At 32.3% G+C, this 18,639-nt stretch overlaps 4 protein-coding genes across 10 annotated transcripts; 2 read left to right on the top strand and 2 right to left on the bottom strand.

Moving 5' to 3' along the window:
• The first annotated feature begins 1,142 nt into the window (after positions 1–1,142).
• POLDIP2 (DNA polymerase delta interacting protein 2) lies at positions 1,143–2,756 on the top strand. Its single transcript, XM_040710329.2, has 5 exons — positions 1,143–1,478; positions 1,536–1,981; positions 2,043–2,206; positions 2,261–2,466; positions 2,530–2,756. Exons 1-5 carry the CDS (start codon positions 1,378–1,380, stop codon positions 2,633–2,635), a joined length of 1,023 nt encoding a protein of 340 aa, XP_040566263.1. The 5' UTR covers positions 1,143–1,377; the 3' UTR covers positions 2,636–2,756.
• Positions 2,636–6,772, bottom strand: LOC121116107 (venom peptide isomerase heavy chain). 2 transcript variants are annotated; one of them, XM_040710326.2, is made up of 8 exons: positions 6,409–6,771; positions 6,267–6,346; positions 5,679–5,700; positions 5,462–5,611; positions 3,427–3,522; positions 3,258–3,373; positions 3,091–3,184; positions 2,636–3,005 (listed from the first exon to the last, which is right to left on the bottom strand). In XM_040710326.2, the coding sequence occupies exons 1-8, from the start codon at positions 6,714–6,716 to the stop codon at positions 2,705–2,707; spliced, it is 1,167 nt and encodes a 388-aa protein (XP_040566260.1). In that variant the 5' UTR covers positions 6,717–6,771; the 3' UTR covers positions 2,636–2,704. The 2 variants fall into 2 exon arrangements, with proteins under 2 accessions (XP_040566260.1, XP_040566262.1); XM_040710328.2 differs by lacking the exon at positions 6,267–6,346 and having other exon boundaries at positions 5,679–5,711; positions 6,409–6,772.
• Positions 6,773–8,275: 1,503 nt separating this feature from the next.
• Positions 8,276–11,449, bottom strand: LOC121116106 (dolichyl-diphosphooligosaccharide--protein glycosyltransferase subunit 1). Its single transcript, XM_040710325.2, has 4 exons — positions 10,469–11,449; positions 9,606–10,044; positions 9,165–9,536; positions 8,276–8,822 (listed from the first exon to the last, which is right to left on the bottom strand). The coding sequence occupies exons 1-4, from the start codon at positions 11,307–11,309 to the stop codon at positions 8,666–8,668; spliced, it is 1,809 nt and encodes a 602-aa protein (XP_040566259.1). The 5' UTR covers positions 11,310–11,449; the 3' UTR covers positions 8,276–8,665.
• Positions 11,450–13,366: 1,917 nt separating this feature from the next.
• On the top strand, positions 13,367–18,323 carry LOC121116105 (uncharacterized). 6 transcript variants are annotated; one of them, XM_071888005.1, is made up of 6 exons: positions 13,367–13,603; positions 15,590–16,148; positions 16,324–16,479; positions 16,538–16,935; positions 16,994–17,215; positions 17,278–18,323. In XM_071888005.1, the coding sequence occupies exons 4-6, from the start codon at positions 16,867–16,869 to the stop codon at positions 17,659–17,661; spliced, it is 675 nt and encodes a 224-aa protein (XP_071744106.1). In that variant the 5' UTR covers positions 13,367–13,603; positions 15,590–16,148; positions 16,324–16,479; positions 16,538–16,866; the 3' UTR covers positions 17,662–18,323. The 6 variants fall into 6 exon arrangements, with proteins under 6 accessions (XP_071744106.1, XP_071744105.1, XP_071744104.1 ...); XM_071888004.1 differs by having other exon boundaries at positions 16,324–16,483; XM_071888007.1 differs by lacking the exon at positions 13,367–13,603 and adding an exon at positions 15,335–15,439.
• Positions 18,324–18,639: the final 316 nt, after the last annotated feature.

The following is an 18,639-nucleotide window of genomic DNA, read 5'->3' as shown; positions in this document are numbered from 1 at the left end:
CAAGTCTCAAGTATTCAAAATATCAACTCAAATCCAAGCTGAGTCATAATGCCGTTGATTTTACTTAGAAAAAATGAGGAATTATTCTTTTCGGTTTTCAATGTTGAAATAATACATACATTAAAAATTTCATATAATTAACATATTTCTTTTTCATATTCATGACTCTTATTTTGCCCTATTTAAAAATTTGTCTGAAAATCCCTTCTGAGATATTTATTAAAACATCTTGTAAATACTCCTTCAAAAAGAAATCCCTTAATATATTATATAAAATAATCTACTCAAACTCAATTTTTGTTTTGGGAATATGTACAAATCTTTTTTGAAGATTATATGCAATACATCGAAACGGTCGAAACAATCAGTCATAGTATCTACATATTTTATTTGATAAATGTTCTTATTTCACTATCAAAATTTTGAAAATTTGGTTGAGCTTCACATTATCCAGGGGCGTCCCCAGGGGGTGGGCTGGAGGGGCTGCAGTCCATCTCCCCAAATATTCAAATTTCTAAAAAATTTAATATTTCAAATTTTTTTCCCAAGAAATCTAATTATTTGTGAATAGCTATCGTTTTTTTAAATTTTTTTCCAAAAAATGTAATATTTATTATTTAATTTTTGAAATTTTTTATATATGTAAATATCAATTTTATCTTGTCATTTGTCGCAGCGTCAAAAAATTTCCTTTGCTATTACTCAGTACGTATCGTCACTCCATGCATTTTATCTCCATGAAAGAAATTTATATCATCTACTCCACACAACACGCTCAGATGTCAGAGTGCTTTAACACAAAATAAAGTTACTTATACCGTATAAGTTGGTTTTTTTTAATTTATAAAAATACGTACAATAATACAAAATATAAATTATAAATATAATAATATTTCGGCCTCTGGGAGTTTATTAAATTAATAATAGGAAATGCACGTAGCTGCGCGCAACGACACTTTACCAATAATTCACATGACGTCATCATGTTAGGGATAGGCTACATTTCATTGTCCATTATTCTTCATAGCTCGAATCCCAATTCAAATATAAATTATTCGTCAAATAATGACTGATTTATTCTGCCAAACAATGATTACTCATAATTAACTCTTATCTATAGAGCCATTATTTGATGCATATAGTTTTTGAATGGAAATATTTTTTTGATAGGATTGAGTTTGGAACTATCTCTATTAAAAAAAAAATTTCTAAATTCTTGAGACGGAGATGAAAATTTATTATTGCTCTTCAAGATAATATCGAAATGGTTGAGAGACTTTAGAGGGATATTTTTTTTCTACATGTCAAGCTCTGAATTCTATAGGCAGTGATACTAATTTTAATAATTATTACAATTAGGTGTATTTGTCTGTAGAAATGAGTATGACTGTTTTAGTTGGTCGGTTATTCGGAAGAGTAGGATCTAGCTGGCTCCAAAGTAATGTTGCTGGACGATTGGCATATTCTTCTTCTGTAAGGTGGGTTCTATTATTCTACTCTGAAGAATTATATTTTACTTATCTCTAATAAATCAGATTAGCAGAAGTGGGGAAACTTGAAAGCCCAAGGGTTGACGGCAATTATGACACTGGGCAAATGTTTCTTCATCGTTTGTTTGGCTATCGAGGTGTTATACTCTTCCCTTGGTCTGCTAAAGTCTTTGATAGAGATTTCCCCAATAAAAAAGAAGAGATCTATACTGAGCCCTCAACAGGCACCGCCACTGGAAAAGATGTTAAAGGGAAAACAAAGCCTTATTATCAGGTACTCATTGATTCCAGAGATTGTCCTTATGTGACGCATCGTGCGCAAACCGAGTCTGTTACTTTTTTGGGCAATCCCAATGAGAGTACGCGTAATTTGTATGCCATTCCTGGCTTAGACTATGTTGGGCATAAGGATATTCTACCCTACACTTCCTCTGATAAAGAACCCATTCGCCATGAGTTATTTGAGAAATTTTTACAATTAGACACAAAGAGTAGGTCTTAAAAGATATTTGACGAATCTTGACAAAAAAAAAAACATTATACATTTTTTAGGCAATTCATTCGTTGCGCAACAAACCTTACAATCCTGGATTGATAAAAATCATCCTTGGTTAGAACTGTCTGACGTTCATATTGAAACGACTGAAAACATTCGTGTGACTGTTATCCCATTCTATATGGGTTATAGGGAGAACCAAACTAATAATGTTTATTGGGTAAGATTCTCATTTCAACTAATTTAGTTTTGTTAATTATGTTATGTTTTTCAGTGGAGGTACTGTATACGCCTAGAAAACCTTGGAGATTCAAGTATACAATTAAGAGAAAGAAATTGGAGAATATTTTCACTCAGTGGAACATTAGAAACGGTTAGAGGACGTGGTGTTGTAGGACAGGAGCCAGTGCTTTCAAAAGAAAACCCTGCCTTCCAATATTCATCTCATGTAAGCCTTCAAGCTCCGTCAGGACACATGTGGTATAATTGCGCCCTTTTTACATATATAATTACTGTATTTTTAACGGATTTAATTATCTACAGGGGGACTTTTAGAATGGAGAGGGACGATGGATATGCATTCGATTGTAGAATTCCACCCTTTAGCTTAGAAAGTAAGCAAGACGAACCCACTAACGAGCCGTCATGATTCTTTGGTAGACATTATCTGTATTTTTATCTGATAATCACATGAAAACAAATATATTTCCTACTTAATTCACATAGTTAAGGAATTAGGAGCTCCTTCCCAGGCGCTTAGATAACTGTAATTCTGGCGTATACTTTCATAATTAAGCTCTCCCATTGATGTGTTCCATGCGTAGTTTGACTTTTCGTATGCCTTACACTCTCCTTCTTGAATGTTTGAAACGATCCAATTCAAATATGCTGTAATTCGAGTATATATACCAGGGACATGATACTCCGCACAGGATCTACCATAGCTCACGATTCCTATTAGTGTCAATCGCTTGGTCCATTTTCCGGGAATAAAATCCATTGTCATCAAAGGTCCACCACTATTTAATTGTATTTATAAATATGTGTTTGAAGATTTAAAATTAATGAAGTAGGATCTAATATTATAGATAGGTGATTACTTACCTATCTCCTAAGCAGGCGTCCTGTACAGCATTCAGCCCATAATCGGTCTTCTTATGTTTCATTTCCTTGTACGAACATAGTATTGGCACTTTAGCTAAATATTTTATTAAATCTTAATGCCGCCAAAAACTTCGATCAAGAGTAAAATGATTAAATATCATTCATACCTGTCGTTGAGTTAATAAAGTTCCGCGTTTCTAAAGAGGTTGCAATCCTACAAATTTTCCTCTCAATTGGAATAGTTTTTAAATTAGCTGATAAAAGTACACACGTGGAGTTAATTCTGTTGGAATAGTTATTAAGGATCCTTAAAGGCTGTTTTAAATCATACTTAACTTGTTAACTTGCGTTGTTCCCCATCCCACAACAGTGGCATTTGTATCATTGTATAAATTCATAACATGGGGTAAGCAAATTGGGTTGAAACTATTGCTACGAAAATAATTGATGGTTATAAAAACAATTAATGAATTATATAATTCAGCAAAAAAATAATAATCTTTTAAATTTCATGTCTAATTGTATTTGACGCGCTGATTTCAAATCTGCAATTAGTTTATTTGCATCATATCTGTCTTTCAAGAAATTTGAATTATTTTGAGCCCTTTTATAGGTTAAGAGGCAACTTTTGAATAGGAAAAAACATGAAAATCAATCCGTTCTCTTGAAAATTTTACGGCAATTTCAAAAATTATATGTTACCTGCCGTCATCAAATTATTACAAAATGCAATTTAAAGGAAAAAAAGCTACCTTCTAAAGGGTTTTGTTAGTAAAGGAATAATGCCTTGATTTTTCAGTCAAAGGAACTAAGTTGAAGCCTGATTAATTGGTGTTTCATTAACTAAAGATTATTGGCTTTTTGTAGGTCTAATGCAACAGTAAATATTGATTTAATTATAATTATTTTTTTTTGGTCAGAAATTTATCAAGGTGGATATAATAATGTTAAAAAACTCAATTGCCAAAACTATTAATAATTATAATTATTTCCTTTTTTGAATACTGAATTATAATGGATTTTTAAAAAATTGCACACTTAATCTCAAGAAATCTTATTAAATCAATACTGCTACAAAACTAAGACCTCTTCAAATCAAATATTCTTTAGTACATGAATTTTTTCGAATACACATGTCTTCAAAATGTCAACTATTTTTTCTTGTACTGAGATGATGGGTGTCTGATTGGTTTTTTGGCCTAAAGAGGGGCTTGTATAAAAAATATTTTTTGCAACATTCACATGTTTTTTCTCTCTTATTTTTCTCCTTGAAAGAACTAATTAAAAGAAAAAAGCATAAAATGCATTTTGAAAATAACTGTTTTCAGATGACAAAAATATTTTAATAGTTAGGTAGTATATCTGAATTGGAGAAAATGCCTTGTAGTTACAAAAAAAAAAAGGAAAAAAAATGGCTTAAAATGTACCCTTTCTTTTAAGTCTAATAAATTCCTAATTTTTGATCAATACGATATAAATCATAGATTTTCCTAGAGTAAAGAATTACTAAAGAGCACCTTAAAAAATAAATATTTTAAAAGATATTTAAGACATGTTATTTTAAAAAATATTTCTTATAAATATCAAACTATCAAGCCTTATTGACACATATAACGTGTATACTCAAACTTTTTTTTAAGTGTTTCACCATACTAAGCAGGGGAGCTTCTGTAGGGAGTTGGATGGAGGGGTTGTAGTCCCCCCCCCCTAAAAAAATAAGGAATTTTGGCTTTATACTAGAAAATTTAATCTTTGAAATTTTTTTTTAATAGTTATGGATTTTGAAAAAAAATAATATGATTATTATTAATTTTTCAAATTTTTGTTTAAAAAAATATCAAAAACCAAACCCTCCTCATAATGAAAATCTGCGAGAGCCCCTGCTAAGTATCATGTTTTCACATTTAAAATTGTTACGAAATAGAAAACTTGGTATAAAAAGTCACCCGCACTGAGCTGGTCGCTTTGTCAGTTTCCTTGCCTGATCGCTTAATACAGGTTTGCTTGTATATTAAATGTTGCACTCTACAAATAAAAAAAAACAGAAATGTCGGATCATTAACGTAAATATCATGTTTCTCGAAGTAAAAACAATCAGGAACACACCATTTCAATCTAACCCCAAAAGTTTGTTGACTAGTGTTAAATGAATTTGAATTAATAGGGCAATAGAGTAACGCCATATTGCAACAAAATAAAAGTCCCTGAATTATAATATACATAGAGGACACACCAGCGCCCTCAAGAAATCTATACTCATATTAGCCTCGGCTACAGAAAGTTACACCACCTTGCGGATAATTTATATTTTTTAGTTTAATCATGACCTATTAGTAATTATCCTTTACTCCTTCTGGTTAAGCTACATTACCTCGTAAATATAAATTCATTTTTGAATTTTATAAGAGCTAAATCTGCCACATTTTCTTGACCTATAGTTTTTTTGGAATCTGGATGAAATATGAGATCCTCAACCTCCAATATACTCTCTTGTCCTTTTTGAAGAGCCTCACACCAATTACTTAATTAATTAAGTACGAGATGATTATTAAAATAAAATCAATGTAATGATCATAATATATGTTTACCTTGTCGTCGAACCTTGTAGACCTGAGGAGGAACTCGAAAAATATGTAAAATTTATAAAATATAATATTATGGAGAGGTGGGAAAAAGTCCTTAAGTGGAGTTTCAAGTCTTTAGATTTTTTCATTGAGTCCTTGTCCCTTGAGTATATTCAAGTGAGTCTAGTTCGAGTCCTCATATTTCTTATCAGCTCATTTCAAGTGCATAATTATATTATTAATGGTGTCTGTAGTGTTATGACTTATGGGTAGAGTTGACATGTTTGTAAGGAAAAAAGAGTAAAATGCAATAATGAGACATATGGTACTACTAAATTAAGACCCTTGTCAGCTGCCTATTATGTGATTTTAATAGGAAAAAATGAATTACTGCTATAAAAAGGAACACCTACATTTAAAATAGCCTTTTGTTGCTGGGAAAATATTGTAATTATATTTAAATTCATATATATTTATAAATTGGCTTTCGTGTTCCAGACTAGACACGAGTCCTAGCTATCGATTGCAAGTTAAGTCGATTCGCAAGTATTCAAAACAGGGACTCAAGTCGAGTCCAAGTCCCCACCTCTGTTGCCAAAGCAACTTTCCTACCGACAACCCCAAATTTGTTTTGCGTCAAACACGATTTAAACCCACACCATTCAAAGCAGTGCCATGCTGTAATAGCAAATCTACAAGATCAAGCATTTAGATTGATCATCATCAAGTGTACTTAAAGTGTTGGTATTCTTACTTTTTATTGATGATACTTCCGGCGCATAGTCCTGATTCTTTGATCCCTTCTTTGCCATAAATTTCTTTAGAAAATATACGGATGAGCCATGGAAATTCATTTCTTTCATACTTTTGATCATTGTTAATTATTTTGGTAGACTTTTTATTTGATATTCCACATTTACAGGAAACAATTCGATTCGCATTTACAATATCTGAGATTAATATAATCCCTATGAATAATGTCGTTATTTGATAGAACATTATTATACTACAATTAATTAGTAAAAATGTGTATTGAAATGAGGGAATATCTTTATGTCTCATAATATTATTTTATGTCATCTAATTTGAGAGCAAATTAAACTTTATAAACCCATTTAATTAAAATAGAACATTAAATTTTTAATATCTTATAGTGTTAGTATAAGTTTTAATTCCATAAGTATATATTTTCCAAAATGTTCATCATTTTACAAGAAAAAAATGACTTTATAATAAATGTTTAATGCTAACATTGTAATAAGGCTGAAATAATGTTTTTGGATAGTGAATAAAAGTCCTTGCGTGACAGTGATTGAGCTGAGGGGAGTGATATATGATTGATTATATCTATATTAATAGAGCAAAGTTTATCTGCATTAAAAATAGTCACAGGGTGCACTGTATATAGTCCATCCTGTTGTATATTATATATGGTATAGTGCCAATACAGTATATCTAAAAAACTATCTAAAAAAAAAAAAAAAAAAAAGAGTACTCAAGTTTAATAGAAATAAAAGGATATACCAAAGCGCTTTTCCAACTGATGGTTGACTAACACCACACTTTTTAATAATGACTTCAAAGAGTATAACTACAAGAGTAGCTATATATTGTCTTCCTTGACTATTACTGCTTTTATACTCTATGACATCATATATATCTGTCTTGCCCGGCAGTCGAATTGAAAATGATGGCAAGCCCGATTAAATTATGGCACAACATTGTATTTCTTGTATATTTGTGTAAATGATATTTTGCAGGCGTTGAGCTCAACATCTATTAAAAAAGAAAAAAAATGAAGTACTTTATAAAAAGTTTTAAAAAAAATGAATGTGACTTTAAATGAGGTTTAGCGACGATCTAAAGTACTCTCTGGCTTATCCAATCATACTATTTTTTTTCTCAAGCTGTTATTATTTTTTTTATTCTAGAGGAGAGAACGTCTAAGTATTGAGTGAGTAGCTACGTGTGATGTGAGTATGCTCATGAAAAGCGGAGAGTTACATCAATGATTTATTGGGGAGCTATTTATTATATTATTAAATCAAAATTTGTATGTTCCTCGACGCCTAATAACTCCGGGTAATCCTGGATACTACTGCGTGTGCATAATATAGGTGATAATTGACAAACATTACTTCTACGAAAGTCATGAATAAATGCTATTTTTATTGACGAATGATGAAGTCTTCAAGCAAGGCCGGAACTAGGATTGACCGAGATTCAAATAATAATCAACGGCACTATGGTAAAGAAAATAACCGAAATTTACGTTTGTAAATTAAGCGATAGAGAGTGTCAAGTAATCTATTTTTTAGTTTACTCATGCCCTATTTGAAGAACATTTGGGAGGAGAGTAGCTTAGCTGTCATGACGTTTCATTAAATTAGCTGTGAGCAGCTATGAGATGAGAGAAATAAGCACAAATCCCACTCTGCGCCTAGTATGATATAGGCAGGAATTACAGCGATGTCGATCTTAAATTCTACTCCGAGTCCAACAAGTACTTACACTAATAGCTCCACAAAAAATCCTCAGAGTTAATATTTGTCTTCCACGCACTAGTGGTAATTTTTTTACTTCTATTTCAATCTTTAAAAAAATGTCATTTACTATTAATATTTTTTGTTCTTTTTAAGTCATTTAATTAATTTACTTTTATTAAAAACATTCATTGAGTTAATTATCAAAAATTATGGGAGGTAATTGCATATTATGATATTGGGCAATTCAGGTAAAAAGTTTTAAGAACGACAACTCTAGTAGGTATTAAAAATGAGAAATAATTATTGAACAAACTTTTTTTTTTTCAAACAGTTTGTATTTAAAAAAAACAAAAATAATACATAACATAAACACAGTTATATTCACCATCATGATAATTATGCAAGAAAGGAGTACATGTCTTCAAAAAAAAAAATCAACAAATTATGAATAATAATAAAAAGTGTGATAGCATAAATATCTAAGAGATGATTTGAGATTTTCTGAATACTCAGCATAACAACCATTTAAAACGAGCGTACAATGGTATTAATTTTCTCAACGCACTCCTCTTTCTTCTTATTAATAACGGCTTCTTGATCTATAAATTGTTGTTTGACCAATTTACCATTGACTAATTTTTCGAAAAGACTCTGTTGGTTAGTTTGATGCTCTCTGAAGACCCTATCAAATTTAAATTAATGGTTCATTATTTATAACCAATACATATATGTGCTATATCAAGCAGTGATGCCCAACCAGACCCGCCTAGGTAATCGAGAAATATCACTTCTAAATAAAGATAATCAAGAAATATATTTAAAAAAAAAAAAAAAATTCATCAAAGAAAGTATTTTCTAGATAAAAAAATCGCATCTAAAATTCTCAAGAAATACCCAAGATACAAATATTTGGAAAATCTACTCTATTCCTCCCCCCCTTATAAAATCGCTTTATGACTATGTAATTATTAAAAGGTTGGGAATCAGACTTCGAGTCATATGAATTTTTATTATTCTCTCTTACTTGTCCAATTTTTGCAATTCGGATATTTTTTCACCGATTTCCGGTGCAATGGTTTTCAAGGAACCATTTAAGTCTGTTATTGCTCCAGTCTCAGTTTTGTGATCAGAATTGACTTTTTTTATTGCCTGAGAAAATGATCCTAAATCCTTGGTTGATTTAAGTTTTGCAAGTGCATCATCGAATGCGGTATAGCACCGTGCACGCTTATCTTGATGTCCTGTTAAAATCTCACAAATCCCAGCTACTTTCATGCGAGTCTCATTTCCTTCATCTTTAGCGATTGAGAAGTCCAACCGTACATAAATAAGGGCAAGCAGAAAGAGGAAAAAATATTCGCAGATGAGCATAATTGCTTCTCGTACCATGGTCCATCTAGATAATCATAATACATTTTATAATTAAATAAATAATAACAGCAAATAACCCATTATTTAATCTCACTTGGGATAATGAAATTCAAGTTGAAAGTCTTGGATATGATCTTCAACCATAAGTCCAATATTTTTCATCCACACAACTGTACGTCCCGTTGTATCCAAATAAGTATAGTGGAGTGTATTAGAATCCCTTTTAATTTGATAGGGCGTATCGAGTTGTCCAACAGTCACTCCCTCAGGAAGAATGATTTTCAAAACAAAATCCTCAACCACCATATCATTAAAGACATGATCCAAAAGTCTCATATTAAGAACAAAACGGGATCCAGAGTCCGTATAAAGATACTCATAGGAAGGGACATTATATCCAATGGTGTAGTGTGTTTTCCATCCTCCAAATAGAGGAAACCTAGGACGAAGTTCAACTTCAACAGCGTCATCTAAAACTCTCATGGAGGATGTGGAAATGTTACCCACGTCGTCACGATAGTAGACATCCAAAGCTGCAAAATAATGTAAATTAATAATATGTTAAGTCTCTTTGATGTGTACAAGTTACGATTTTGTACAACTTGTGACTTGTATAAGCAAATTGTACAAGTTAGGAGCATAAAATAAGGTGAAGCATTTTATAGGAAGGATTTAGTGATATATAAATAATGTAATTTTTGACTATTTGAGTACAAATGACTAAATTATAAATATTCTTTGGCACATTGTATAGCTCAAATGCCATCCGCTACATTACTCATACATGAAAAATAATATCCAAGTAATTTTAATAGAAGAAAAAGAAATAATAGCATCAATGTATAGTTGATCCTTCGAATGATCAATGTTGTAAATCATTTTAAGACGAAGAAATGCCATCTTGTACAATTAGCTTAAACAAGTTGCAACATGTGCAGACATGGCAACCGTAATTACCAGAGGATGGTAAATATGTTTTAAAAGACTTGACAGAGGATACACCCGAGTTTTCTCTCTGATATTCATAGCGTGAGAAGGATCCTTTGAGCTTAGCTCCCGTGTGCCTCACATCCAATGTTTCCGTGACTGCAATGTTGCCCCACATGCTCAACTCCATGACTCTTTCAATACGGGAGATGGTGAGGAAGGGTCGATTGTTTTCGTAGTGAAGAGTGAGGGGATCCATTGTGAAAGGAGCAGTATTGCTATAGGGGCCATAGGTGATGGCATTGTCCACTTGCGCCACGGGTTTGGCAGTGGAGTAGCTTTCAATATTGGAGTTTGGAAGTTGAACCCGCGTGGTTTGAGATCGAACTAAATAGGCTGAGTAGACCTGATGTCCCAATCCAGTCAACTGGACCAATTGCTTCTCCTTTTGAGAGATTTCTTCGGGGAACATGCGCAAGAGTTGAGCCAGGACGATCTTCACCTCAATCACCACGGATCCAGAGGGTTGAAGAGCCTCTTTGAGACGGATGCTCCAAAAAGAGTCTCCGGAACGACCTCCCACTTTGGCCTCACTCACCACCAAATGCGTCTTCTTCTGACTTGCGCCCACAAAGGCCACTTTGGAGCGGAGTGAGGAGGGAAGAGAGATCAGAACAGTGTCCACGGATCCTTTGCCCTTGTTTTCAAAGGTTATTTTCGAGGTCATTTTGAGCAATTGAGAGCTGAGATCCATATTCCGATCCCAGGATTTGACCACGATTCCATCGTGGATGGACTCCGTTAAAAGTACTCCATACGTACCACACACACAGGCGGAGGATACAAGTAGTAAAGCAAGAACACACTTCATGCCGCCGCTCTCAATCTAACCCCTTAATTCAAGAACCAAAAAAGATCAATTGGAGTTGACGAAAAAAAATGAGAATCTTTAATCCTATGAAAGATGACGTTGACAAAACTCCGGCATCTCAACTGTCTTTAACTCATCTCAACTCCCCTCCTCAACTCTCACCCCACACGCTTCCCTTTCATTCTATACCCTCAATACCCTCATTCATTATATCTTTATCATTCAAAAACTCTTCCTTAATAGTCGGACTACTCATTACTCATTAATTATATGCCCCTTTTTCATGTAAGAAAGGCTCTTTTCCATATTACGGAGTTGAAATAGTTAAAATTGAAGGCCACGTATAAGCAAAATACCGGTAGATGAATATACAAAGCGACATCTATCGCCTTATTATTACATAAATCGACATATATAATAATATATTTATTTATATCGGTGGAAGCTACTACGGTTCCGTTCAGTGGCGGAAATCCTGAGGGAGTAGTCAATTTTTCAGAGAAATTGCCTCATACACATTTGACATAAATGATAAAGATTGCAACATTTATAAGTCGTTGTTTTTTTTTCCAAAATTGTGTTGATTAATTAAGGAAAATAGAATCACTTTTACATTCATAAAAAACAAATATAATTAATAAAAGATTGCATTTTCACTGACATCATAATTGAAGGAAACGTCATCTATGGGGCTCAAAGTTGATATATTTACTCATGAAATGGACAAATTTCCAATAAATCTTGATGAAACTTCATCCTTAACTTTTAAAAATTAAAAAAAGACTTAACATCTGCATTGAATACTTCTTGATGCAAATGATTAACACTGATATTTTAATTTAAACGATGTAACCAAAATCCATAATAATGGATAGATTTGTGCTATTTTTTTTTTTTTTTTTTTGATCGATTAAGGACGAAAAAATTAGAATAAAAATATCTTATTAAACTTATTCCTTCCATGGAAGGTAATTGTTAATTTTTATCTACAAAAAAGATTGAATAACGATGTGATAACCTATTTTTAATACATTTTAGGGTCAGATCCATAGTAAAACTAAGGGGAAAAGGGATACATTTTTGATAGTTAGTCAGGTTTAATTCCTTTTATTTGTTTGTTCAATTTTGACATCCAACAATATCTGTCTATTTTCCTTAATACTACTATTAAAAAAAAAGGGGTTTAGATTGCTGTAAAACTTGGTTGTTTAGGCCACCAAAATGACCAATATCACGTGAAAACACTCTATTTAATTTTTTTTTAAACTGCCGGCCTCCTAAAGTGATTTACTAACTTTTTTTCGCTGTATACTATATCGCTCCAGAGCCTAATAGAAAATGGGATCTCTGAGCTTGTTTCGATCATATATGTATTGATTAATACTTTATGAACCTCCTGTATATTATCCGGGAAGTAACCCAAAATATCTAGATGTTATTTATAATGACTGGTCAATAAATAATGGGTCTAAATATTAAAGTGTCCTCTTTTTTGGATTTCCAAATATGATTACCCTTAAAGTTAATAGCCTAATTCAAAAATTGAACAAAATGTCTTTTATTTATCAATACTTTATTCTTCAATATATTAATTTCAAAATATATTAACCACTAGTACTAATCGATCGTCTAATTAGCCGCTCTAGTTCATATTATAATCCAATGAATTCTTAGTTAAGAATTCATTGTATAATCATTAATCATATCCCCAACAAAATGTGATAATTAATTAAGCAATGATAAAAAAGGAATAAAGTCTTCGTAGTTTCGATCATACTATCACAAAACTACCCAGCTCAGTGTAAAAGACAAATGAATACCTAGTTTCCAATGATATGATACAATATAATTATTAATTTAATTAAATTATTTGTGAAGATAATTTTAATGTATTCCGTCAATTAATGAAGTCATAATAAGTAATAAGGATTTTATAAATTTTGTGTTATTTTTTTTTAGTTTGGAACATTAATATAGCTAACATTTTTATCATGTACGACTTTTAGCCATTTGTTAGCTGTTTTAAATGTCAGCCGTCAAGTTTCCTACTTCAAAACAAACAATAAATAATCAAAACAAATCATGGATGTGTAAAAAGAGACCTAATATACGAACTTCATCTTGGAGAAAAGAGGATTTACAACTACATGGGGGGATATATGGGATCTAAATGTGTGAGTGGCTTGTGGAGTCATTCTATATTTATTGGGAGTGGGCCACGGGATCGTGTATAATCGTCTGACTCGTGAGAATTCTCTGGAAGAAATTGCGGCATAAAAGAAACAAGAGGATAAGTATGCTTGAATAATAAATAGTAAATTCAATAGTTTTTAATTGTTCTTGAATTGTTGAACTTGTTTTTTTTTTTAAATACATGTATGTATGTTGCATCAACACTAAAACAATCCGGAAACAAAAATCAGAAAAATGATAAATTCCCAATTTAAATATTTATTTACTTCATAAACGGCTCATTATTTCATTCACATAATATTTCAGTCAATTAATCATGGACTTCATATTCAAATTTATGGGATAGGTTGATAATTGAGATACCTTGATGGGTGTTAGCTCTAGTCTTGAGCCTTCATTCGTCTCCCATATTGTATTTGAATCAATCATATTTTATTTTTATTTTAATAGTGATAAGGTGAAAACATAAAAGTAATCCAGATTCATTTACCTTTTTCTGAACAAAAACCCAACATAAACTTGTTGAAGTTTAAATTTCAAAGTTTTTAGATTTATATGGACTACTCCGTAGGTGAGTTAGCAACTTCATTGGCGATGCGCAAGATCTAAACATGGATTAATATGGTTTCATTTTTTATTCATCAAAAGGAAGATTTTTGGATTATGTCTAGGTGTTATAAAAATATATAATTTGAAGATCGCGCTCTTTTTGTAATTGGTAGTCGGAAAGGAATTCTTTATATATCAAAGCTGTTATCATTATTCTTTTATTCTTTATGAGAGAACAATAATTATCAAATTATCATTAGTTCGTGAAAGACAACTCTGAGGAATTCTCCCAATTAGCATTATTGGTAACTCCTGAAAATATCATTGCTAGATATTTAGTGGCAATGATTAAAATCCAGTGTAGAATGGGCATGTTAAAAAAAAGAAACCGCAAGTCAACATGGTAACCCTAACAATTTGAAGAATGTTTTGGAGGAGATAAATTACAATGCTCAAGACATTTTATTAGATCAGCTACATCAGCTGTGGCAAGGGAGGAAGGACAAAAAGATATAAACAAGGACATTTGCTAGAATTACTCCGATGCCGACTCCCAATTCTAATTTGAGACCAATAAGGACTTACAATTATAACTTGCAACAAATCCTCAGGGTTACGCTCCGTCTTTTATGAGCACACGCAAATATACAATCAAGTTTTGAATATAATTGAATTTATTTATGAGGGGATTTTCACTACTCAGGTATTAAATAAAATTACAACTGCTAAGGAAAAGAAAATTCTTTCTTTATACTACAAATTAACAGGCCAGCTCAAAAACACAGCGGATTTACAACATTGTGGTGTAGTGTTTGTGCTTACTTCCTTGCTTGCAGCTAATTTAATGAAACGTCATGATAGATAAGCTGCTCGTTGTAAGTTTGATCTTTTTTCAGACAATCAAATAAATAAACAGACAGACAATCTTTGCTTTATTAATATAAGATGTAGATACAAATTACTTCTTTCATTTATACTAGGAAAATCAATATATATCTTATTACAATAGTAGACAAAATTTTGATATAGCTTTGCCCTTGGGTCGAGATGGTGTCCCCGTATTAATAAATGCCCCAAAATGCTCCAAATTAGCATAACTGGTAATTCCTAGCAATATTATTGCTTATTTCCTCTCATATCATAGCTTCTCCCAGCTAATTTAATGTAACACCATAACAACTCTGCTGCTCTTCTCACTAACATTCTTTAAATTGTCAGGGTTACCACGTTTACCGTCGTTGTTTTTTTTAACATACCGTTGTTTCATATTTTTGAATCTCTGACTATGTCCCTCCAACATTTAAAAAAATTACCCCTCCCCAATTTATGGACCACTCTACACAAAAAGTGTAGCTATTGTAACGAATAGAAGCTAGGCCAACGTCAAGGTACTTAGTACTAAAATGAAATAATAAACATTGTTTAATTTGATCCAAATTCCTTGCCATGACAAAGGAAACGTCATTCAAGCTAAGACATCCACTTCCCAATGCAAGTAAATAAATACAAAATTGTAAATAATATATTGTCTTATACAGGTCTTGAAGAGGAGGAAATCCACGCCCTATTTGGGTCGTCCTGGAGTCAAATCTCGTTCTCATATGATTTTTTTTTAAAATCCAGCGTAGGCAAAACACATTGTTTCAGTCTAATTTCGTTACAATGTACTATACTCGGAGCTGCCGAAGATTCAGTTCACAGAGAAGGAAGGAAGATGCGCTGTAGTTATATCTAATTAATCAATGGAACAGACTGTGATTCTCTGGTTCACCCAGGTGGCCAGGGGCTGCACCTAGATATGGCAGCAGGACTCTGCACCCAGACATATTTTCAACAAGTCTCTTGCCTTGCTTGAGGGGATCTGCTATAATCTCGTGACCAAGAACCAGTGGTCCCAAGCACCCCCCAATCTTAATCTGATGTATTATATTATGTTGGCCTACCTTGAAACACACACTAATAGACGTCCTCACACAACTAATGCAAGCCTGGTGGGCGCCATCAAGGAACACTTCGCATTCATGACAAGAGACCTCGTCATCAAGGCTTGCTTCACCCCTCAGAGGACGGGATCGAGGGTGATGGGAATTATATCGAGTAAGCCTCAATATACATGACCTACAATGACTTTTGTTTTGTATTTGAAATAAAAATATTAAAAATTATGGATTTTATGATGTTTTTTGCAAATACGAGAGAATGATCGGATTTTATCTTGGAGCCCTGTATAATAATTAATATGTATTTATGTTATATTTTGTTTTATTTGTAGGCCTTTGACATTTTGGGATTGTCAATGTACTCAAGCAATGCATATTTAATATGAACAGTAAGAGGTAGAGTCCTCGTACTCTCTCTATCAGAGTATTAAACAAAACTAGCGTATATTGTAAACAAAAACAGTGCGTTCTCAATCTCCTTATTAGTAGTAGGTACTTTCTACATTATTACGTCAAAATGTTAGTTTATCTTTAAGCTCTACATAGATATAAACAGTTCTGTTGTGTAGTTGACTGCTTCGACGTTCTCTATTCCCTGAGCAACCTAGAAATACAAGAAAATACTTTATCTACGTACAAAAAAGAGTGGGATAGTATATATTATTTTATCATATGATATAATAATGTTGTATCAATTTTAATTATATAATTGGGGGGAGTGCAGTTTGACATAAATGAAACACTTTCAGACACCCAGGAATATTCATGTGATATGTCCTTCAATAACGCCCTAGACGGTGGAAATTTATTGCTCTAAAATTTTTATTCATATTTTAAACCGCAAGACGTACATCAATATTAAAAAAGTCATTATAATGGAGGTTATTCAATATTTGGACAACATTCCCAACTCTGTGCACCAGCCTCGTCCTCATTATCGACAAGTATTATTTTAATTTGAACCTTTTCTCATTTTACTTTGTATCCCTTTTTTTATATTAGACATCCTTTTGGGACTGTGGAGTATCTTGCTTCATAATGATTCTGAATGAAAAAGATAGAAAATGGGTCCTCAATGATCAAAACATTGCAAAACTATGTGCTGAAGAGGGATTTGCACAATCCACTTGGACTATTGATCTCTGTTATCTCCTTAGAAAGTTTTGTATCCCATTTCTTTACACAACAATTACAAAAGGAGTGGATCCTAGCTACTCAGAGGAGGTAAATTTAATCAGAATAACTAATGATGTAATTACAGCAAAATATCTTTTGTTTTCTTCTAGGCCTATTATAATAAAGTCCTTCAAAAGGATACAGAACGAGTACTTAGAAGGTTTGATGAGGCCGAAAGGAATTGCATTTCCATCCAGGAGCGAAGTATTTCTCTCTCTGAAATCCTTACACATCTTGCTAAAGCTGGACCCATCATTGTATTAGTCAACTCCAATGAGCTCAAATCTTCGACAAATAGTATAGAAGTTGCGCATTATCAGGGTCATTACATCCTTGTTGTCGGATATGACCTTAAAAAGAAAACGATTTACTTTCAAGACCCAAGTTTTAAACAGTCAGGAAATGTTGCATCGTTTGCACAGTTTGAAAAGGCGAGAAAGGCTTATGGTACGGATGAAGATATCGTGTTCATTTACTCCAAAAAGAAAATTTAATGGAAGGAGTAATATACTTTTTGTTCCTCCTGTGTATCAGGAGAGAAGATGAAATATTTAAGGGATTAGAACATTCCCTTTCTGATTTTATGCGTAACTATTATCATAGTTGGATGTAAATGCTTTCATCTCTGATCTCTTAGAATCCCAAAGACCCTTGTAGTTAAACAAACAAAAAATTTAATGCTCATTCTCCCAAAGTAATTGCAGTTATATCTACATATATGTGTTCAGCTCAAACAAAACCTTTCCTATTCTCCTTTCGGTTCCTGCGAATATTAATTAATTATTATTATTATGGGACATTGCCAACACTTTGTTCCGGTCAGTTGAGACATTCCTAAGATTGTAATCTTTCCGGGTATGAACAACATTCCACAAAGTCAATATTATTAATTACTTAAATCTTCAAATGCCTTGCTTTATTATCATGATTTAAATATAGTTGTTTTTTAGTATTTCAAACAATGTTTAGGCAGTTTCTACTGTTTTTAACAGGCAATTCAAGTCATTTGCATTGCTTTCATTAAGATATGTATGTATATTTGTATAATTAGTAGTTTGATATACCTAATCAAATATTTATATATAAATGCAAGTATTATTGTGTCAAAAAGTGTAATCATATATATTATAGGAATTATAAATAGCAATGTCGAACATTTTCGTTTGGATTTTTTTCTTATTTGATAAAAAGCTAATTATTTATGATTTACGAGGTTATTTTCTAATATCTCGATATATATACGTTTGCTAGTTTGAATTTCTAAAAAGTATTTTTTACTTCTGAGCAAAATGAATAAGTTTCCACTTAATAATAACGATGAGATTTCCAGATTTAACTGCCTTTGTAGACTATCAAAAGTTGTTATCAAAACCTACCCCTCCCAGTTAATTGAAATCCTTTTCTTGCTGCCTTGCCATTGAGATCAAGGACATCTTCTGATATTAAGACCATCCTGAATGAGTTATATGGAG

Source organism: Lepeophtheirus salmonis, chromosome 4 (assembly GCF_016086655.4).
Source record: "Lepeophtheirus salmonis chromosome 4, UVic_Lsal_1.4, whole genome shotgun sequence".
Taxonomy (NCBI): domain Eukaryota; kingdom Metazoa; phylum Arthropoda; class Copepoda; order Siphonostomatoida; family Caligidae; genus Lepeophtheirus; species Lepeophtheirus salmonis.
This window is presented reverse-complemented; position numbering and strand designations above follow the sequence as displayed.

Bases quoted from the DNA above. Each gene is read 5' to 3' on its own strand.
- POLDIP2 (XM_040710329.2), top strand. From the start codon at position 1,378: ATGAGTATGACTGTTTTAGTTGGTCGGTTATTCGGAAGAGTAGGATCT. The intron at 1,479-1,535 runs GTGGGTTCTATT...CTAATAAATCAG, and splicing joins GCATATTCTTCTTCTGTAAG to ATTAGCAGAAGTGGGGAAAC. The intron at 2,467-2,529 runs GTATAATTGCGC...AATTATCTACAG, and splicing joins GCTCCGTCAGGACACATGTG to GGGGACTTTTAGAATGGAGA.
- LOC121116107 (XM_040710326.2), bottom strand. From the start codon at position 6,716: ATGAGACATAAAGATATTCCCTCATTTCAATACACATTTTTACTAATT. The intron at 3,185-3,257 runs GTATGAATGATA...TAAAATATTTAG, and splicing joins CTTTATTAACTCAACGACAG to CTAAAGTGCCAATACTATGT. The intron at 3,006-3,090 runs GTAAGTAATCAC...ACAATTAAATAG, and splicing joins GACGCCTGCTTAGGAGATAG to TGGTGGACCTTTGATGACAA.
- LOC121116106 (XM_040710325.2), bottom strand. From the start codon at position 11,309: ATGAAGTGTGTTCTTGCTTTACTACTTGTATCCTCCGCCTGTGTGTGT. The intron at 10,045-10,468 runs GTAATTACGGTT...ATTATTTTGCAG, and splicing joins AACATATTTACCATCCTCTG to CTTTGGATGTCTACTATCGT. The intron at 9,537-9,605 runs GTGAGATTAAAT...ATGATTATCTAG, and splicing joins CTTGAATTTCATTATCCCAA to ATGGACCATGGTACGAGAAG.
- LOC121116105 (XM_071888005.1), top strand. From the start codon at position 16,867: ATGGAGGTTATTCAATATTTGGACAACATTCCCAACTCTGTGCACCAG. The intron at 16,936-16,993 runs GTATTATTTTAA...TTTTTATATTAG, and splicing joins CTCGTCCTCATTATCGACAA to ACATCCTTTTGGGACTGTGG. The intron at 17,216-17,277 runs GTAAATTTAATC...GTTTTCTTCTAG, and splicing joins ATCCTAGCTACTCAGAGGAG to GCCTATTATAATAAAGTCCT.